The sequence below is a fragment of the Mirounga angustirostris genome, unplaced genomic scaffold, assembly GCF_029215605.1.
Source record: "Mirounga angustirostris isolate CCGP_5_RB_7025 unplaced genomic scaffold, mMirAng1.0.hap1 SCAF_9, whole genome shotgun sequence".
Lineage (NCBI taxonomy): Eukaryota > Metazoa > Chordata > Mammalia > Carnivora > Phocidae > Mirounga > Mirounga angustirostris.
In genome coordinates, this window is record NW_026991717.1 from 138,632,205 (window position 1) to 138,638,204 (window position 6,000).

At 59.5% G+C, this 6,000-nt stretch overlaps 1 protein-coding gene across 5 annotated transcripts in view; it reads right to left on the reverse strand.

The window, feature by feature from the left end:
• BCL11B (BCL11 transcription factor B) overlaps nt 1-2,838 on the reverse strand; it is a 92,316-nt gene extending 89,478 nt beyond the window's left edge. For all 5 annotated transcript variants that reach the window (XM_064571547.1, XM_045902034.3, XM_045902032.3 and 2 more), the window contains exon 1: nt 1,846-2,838. In XM_064571547.1, coding sequence (XP_064427617.1) covers nt 1,846-1,903 — 58 coding nt within the window. In that variant the 5' untranslated portion in view covers nt 1,904-2,838. The remainder of the gene's footprint in view (nt 1-1,845) is intronic.
• Nucleotides 2,839-6,000: the final 3,162 nt, after the last annotated feature.

The following is a 6,000-nucleotide window of genomic DNA, read 5'->3' on the forward strand; positions in this document are numbered from 1 at the left end:
TGGTAAAGGATGAAATGTCAACTGGCCAAAAGGACCTTGATCAAACCAGGCTCAAATCTGGTTGTAAAACATTTTGTTTAAAAGGCAACCAGTGAGTCTTCTTTGATGTTACAATGGCGAAAAATAAAAGAGAAGTTCTCTTCCCTCCCTCCAAAAACGCATCCCTCTCCCCAGGTGAACCCCACTTTAAAATCTATTCCCTTCCCCAAAAAACGATAATAAATCCACAAATTCTTACTAATGTATCTGCTGCAACAAAGGAGAGGCGGCAGCGGCAATGCTCCGAGCAGATGGCTCCTATGCTGGGTGTTCAGGGGAGGGGAGAGCCCCTTTATATATTTATTTATTTATTTAAATTTTTTAAAATATAACATAAATATTCGGCTCTCGGCCGCCCCACAGCCAGTCCTCGGCTGCGGCTGGGCGCGCAGCCCTCTCCAGCTCCGCGCGGGCTGCCTGGCCCCAGCCCGACGAGGCGCTTGGAGGATTGCAGGAACACAATCTGCCCACGGTCTCGATGGCACCCAGAGGATGTTTTATTACTATTGCAATTAAAAAAAAAAAAAAAGGCAACGGCGACCTAGGCACCGCGAGAGAAAGGACCACGGGAGATGTTCGCGCGCCGCGAAGCAGCGGCCCCGCGGGCTGCGCCGGGCAGGGAGCGCTGCGAGCCGACCTTCCCGTGCAACTGTGCGGTTACTCGGGGCGAGCTCCCCTGCAAACACAGTACCTGGCCCGCTCGCGCTCGCTTTTTCCCTTTTCTAAATAAACCCAACTGGGGCGCTGGAAGCTGCTGAGTCTCTGCCCCGCTGCCTGACTTTGCCTGCCCGGCCACTTGCTTGAAATCCACACGATTTCAGCCGGTGGATTTCCACTGCGACCTGCCTTGTTTATTTAGAGAAGGAAGATGAAAGATACTGAGATAGAAAGATGGGTAAGAGATTGATAGGTCTCTCTTCTTTTTTTTTTTTTTCTTTCTTCTTAATTCTTTTTATTTTTTCCCCCTATTTTACAAGCACATCCCTGTCTTCCTAATCCTAGCTGACAATCCTTCTTTTTCCCCGTGGCGGGGCTTTTTCACCAGCCCCCAACCCCCCACCTTTTTTTTTTTTTTTTTTTTTGGAGTGGGGGATAGAAGACAAGATCATCCCAGGAGACAGACGGAGGTGGGGAAATGGGGGGGGGGGGCATGAGCCCAGCAAACAGCCGCGCAGCTGGATTCTTTTGCAAATAGCAGGAGGAGAGGAGAGAAAGGCGGCGGCGGAATCGTAGGACCGGCGTGGTCGGCGCCCTGACCGGGCGGGTGCAGCGACCGGGGACCCGGAGCCGGCGGCCGTCCCTCGCCCCACGTCTCTCCTAGGCCGGAGCGCACCCCGCTCTCCTCCGCCCGCGCCGTCAGCGCGGACCCACGCGCTCGCCAACTTTTCCCCACTTCCCGGCTCCCCCCTCCCCCTCCGCTCCCCCAGCCCCCTCCCCCTCCTCTCCAAACCCCGCCACCAGCGCCGCCGCCGCCACACACGCCGCTCGGAGGGGCGAGAGTCCAGCCGGGCTCCGCGTGCACACACACCTCCTCCAGCCTGCGCGCCCCCTCCCCGGCCCGGAGCCCGCTCCGCAGGCCCTCGAACCCGAAGCGCGTCTGACTGCGCAGCGCTCCGACTCCCAGGGCTGCAAAGAAACTTTCCTATGCCCCCCCAGTCCCTCCCCCCCGCCCCATACTCTGGGCCGCCGCCGCTGCCTCTGCGAGTCCGCGGGCGGCCCCGGCGCTCGGCCCGGCTCTGTGTACCCAGCCCCGGGCACCCGGAGCCCCATCCTCCGGCCCCTGGCGCGCACGCCGCAGACACTTACGGGTGATGAGCTCCCTCTGGGACAAGTGCTGCGGGTTGCCCTGTTTGCGGCGGGACATTGCCCCGGCATCTATTCTGGCATCGCCCGGAGAGCTGCACTGATGGGGGGAGCCGGGGGAGGGGGTCCGAGCCGCCGCCGCTGCCGCTGCCTTCGCCGCCGCGCCTCCTCGCCTCCTCTTCTGCCTGGGTTGGTGTTTTGTTTTTTTTTCCCCCCTTCCTCTCTTGCCCTCTCTTCCTCCTCTTCTTCTGTATTTTGCTCTTTCTTCTATGTTGTTTTTTGCTTTGTTTGCAAAAAGAAAAAGAGAAGGGAAAAAAGGAAAGAAAAATCTCTCGATCCAAAATAGGAGAAAGAGGCAAAAAAAAAAAAAATCTGCTGTTGCTTGCCGCGGACTGGCTGGTTTCTTTAAAAATATATTCTTTTGAAGGAAAAAATTCGCTTACACTTCTCCAAACTGCTTGGCCTCCTGGACTTCCAAACGTCTTCTTGAACTTAACCGGATTTTGCACCGGCTCCTGACACTTTGTTTCAGGCTCTGGTAGGTGGAAAGCGCACTTCTACCAGGAGGGGGGGTGGGGGAGAAAAAAATGCAAACAAATAAAAAAAAGAAGAAGAAAAAGAAAAAAAAAAAGCAAAGAAAACTTGGGGACTTGTCTTGTACCCCCTCACCCCGCCCCCTCAAAAAACCCAAAGCAATGTAAAACTGCCCCGGTTCGGTTGTTTCTGGGCTTTCTGCGGGCTGCCTGTTTTTTTCTCGGAGACTGACCCTTCCGAGGCTCTGGGGGGACTCCAGGAGCGGCTCCTTCCCAGTTCACCTGGCAGGCTGGCGCCGGCCGGAGAAACTGCCGGGTCCCCGCGAGCGCTCCCCAGCGCTCCCCTGGCGCCGCGGGCCCGGGGGGAGCGGGGCTGAGGGGCGGCTCGCCCAGTGCGCCTGGGTCGGTGCGGGCGCGGACTGGGAGCTATAGATTGCAACGTGAAGATGGCGGAGTCCGGGTTCTCTGGGAGCTCTCGGTCTCTCTATGGCTGGGGCTGCCTCTGTACAATGGGATAAAATTCAAGTTCAAGTGCGGACGTGACGTTTAATCTGCACTAGAGACAAAAAGACCCAGAGAGTCGGAGCACTGGGGGCGACTAGCGGTGGCTTTTTAACATTGTACCCTGTAAGAGAACAAGAAAGCACACACAGAGACACACTCGCGCGCGCGCGCGCGCACACACACACACACACTCGCCCGTGCGCACACCCGCAGTCCAGGCCGGCCACACGTGCAAACAGCGATTTTGTGCGCTCCTCTTCTCCCTGTGCACTGGCAGCGCAAAAGGGGAGGGGGAGGAGGATATTTTTAAATAAAAGAAAATCCTCTTCATCCCTCCTCCCCTCTGGGAGCAGGACCCCCTGAGAAGGGAGGAGGAGAGCTGAGTGCGTGGAAGTAAGTTGAATCAACACAAGTCCCCACCCACCCATCCAAAAGCTCTTCTGGATTGAAAGGGGGAGGGGCTGTGTAAAAGGATTGGGGTCGACACGGGGACTGGGGGCGATGGTCAGTTTGTTTCGCCTCGCTGGAGAAGTAGGTTGGTTGGTTTTATTTTGTTTTATTGGGGGGTCGGGGTTAAACTTCCAAAAAGTGTCTCCACAGAAATCTTGATATTACAAACTCTGGGAGAGCCAAGTGGACAAAATAAAGGATACTGAGAGAAGGAAAGAATTAAGAGCACAATCGGGGGAAAGGCAACATGAGACCTTGTGTGAGTCCCATTCCGTAAGAAATATTCATCCAAGTCTGTGCGCTCCCCCCATTAACTCTTTGGGATCAAACACGGATCCCACCCCCTGAGGCCTGGCTCTGTTGGAGGCGTGGGGGTAAGGGGACAGGAGTGCTCCGCGTGGGAGAGGGACTTGCAAGGGCTGACCCAGAAGTGGGCGTGGTCAGATCTCTGAAGATACTTGTGCGGGGGACTCCCTCAGGTCCCCCAGTCCCCCTCTCGCCCCCCCTGACAATTACTGAAACCTGGAAGTAACGTGCCCCCCCCCCCCACGCACACACACACACCCCCACCTCCAGTGTGCCTCCGCCCAGGGCAGGACTTGAAATCGCCCGTCAGACTGGGAAGGACATAGCTGCCTTGTCAGCCGTTTGATCTCCAGCCGGCGAGGACAAGAGGAGTTGTGGGGGCCTGTCCGTGGCCTGGGGACAAGGCCAGGCCGCAGCCGCGTGGCCATCTCCCCCACCCCACGCCCCGTCCCTCTCCAGGCCGCGACCAACTTTGTCTGTTTGATGACCTGCCCCATGGCTGGGCGCGCTGGACCCCTCTCCCATCTCAGGGTTCCTCTGGTCTGGGCCAGGAGGCGGCCAGGGCGGGTCGGGGCCTGGCTCAGGGCTGGGCTTCGCCGGCGAGCCCAGCTGCACCCACCCCACCCCGCCCCCAGGCCGGGCTCTGGCGGCTTCACTCAAGCGAGTGGCTAGGCGGTGACGCCTCCGGGCGCGCCGCCTCCTTCGGGTCCTTTTCCTTGGGGGACACAAGGAGTTTTTGCTCGCCCCCAAGGTCTTGGGTGGGGCGAAGGTACCAACAACTTAGAGCGCAGTGCGAAGAGAAAGAACTCCCTGCCCAAACCACCACCCCCCTCCAAAATTTAATAACAATAAAATGTGCCCCAGCATGCAATTTTGCGGACTGGGCTGCAGGGTCGGCATCCGAGGAGGTGGGGACTGGGCAGGGAGGGGGTGGGCAGGAGTCGGCATTTCCCCCACCTCGACTACACACAGCTGCCCACCACCCCCACCCACACCCCACCTCCAAGTGGTCCAAAGTCCAGAAGCACCTCTCCCTCTCCCCATCTAGCCCCACCGTGAAAATCTTTCCAGGAAAGTGGCCTAAGAAAGAAAAAATGCTCACGCGCACCTTTAATAAACTTCTTAAGAAAACCACAAACTGGTCATCCCAACCCGCCCACTCCTGAATTTGGGAGGGCCGTCAGCTCTCCGCCCGAGAACTGGCGCTGTGAAGTCCAGAAAGGGTCAGCGTTTTGCCCAAGGTCACACAGCACCGGGGGCAGGTCTGACTCAAATCGCCGCGGCATGCCTGTTGCCCGGCTCCGCCGGCAGTCCGGCGCCCAAAATCCCAAACTGCGACGCCGGCCCTTGGACGTTGGTTACAAGGACTGGGGACCCGGTCTGTGGCCTGGGGGAACGCGACAGCCCCCTTCAAGAAAGGGGGTCCCTCCGCGTACTGCGCAGGACGCTCAGGAACTCCGGCTGTAGCTCGGCCGGCGGGGTCTGCGGAGGGGGCACCCCTGCCCCACCCCTGGCAGGAAGTAGCGGGCAGGGGGCGGCGCGGGCCGCGACGGACCCGGGGAGCACTTCCTCATTGGCCCCGCGCTGCCCCGACGGCGGGAAGAGGGACGCGCGGGCGGGCCGGCGCAGGGCCGGACACGCCGCCACCCGCCGGCGCGCTCCACCTCGCGGCGGCCGGGGAGAGACCGCCCTGCCCCTGCCCAGCCCTGCGCTGGCCCCCTCGCCCTCTCCTCCCCCTCCTCCTCCCCCTCCTCTCCTTCCTCCCTTTCCTCCTTCGCCGCCGCCGCCGCCGCCGCCTCCTCCGCCTCCTCCGCCGCCGCCGCCGCCTCCTCCTCCTCCTCCTCCTCCTCCTCCTCGCCCGAGAGGCTGCCGGGTGCAGGCAGCGAGCAATCCCAGCTGCCGCTCCAGTCTCCTTTTTTTCCCTTTGCCCGTCTGGCACGGGCATCATTAGCGCTGAAAGCTGTTAATGTCTGGTCTCACAGCTCCCCCTTTAGTCTTGCTGCGCTCTCTGTCTCGCATTCCACGCCGGATCAATAGCCGCCTCTCCCCGACCTTAACCTCTCTCTCGACCCCGCCTGGCTTTGGCAGCTGGCCCCCAGTAATATGTCCCCTCTCTTGATGCCCAGACAACAGACAGGCGGTGCGGGAACGGGTGGCGGAGGTTGGGTCTTACTCTTTACTCAGGACCCTAGACTGCCAGGGTGTCCAGTACCCTTCTGAGAAGGTCACCGCACACACACACACGCTCCCACTCCACCCCTTGATCTACCAAACCTTTGTATAGAATAAAAGTCACTCCCAACCCCAAAAACAGGGGAGGTGCGTGTGTGTGTGTGTGTGTGTGCAGGTGCTTAACATAGGAAAA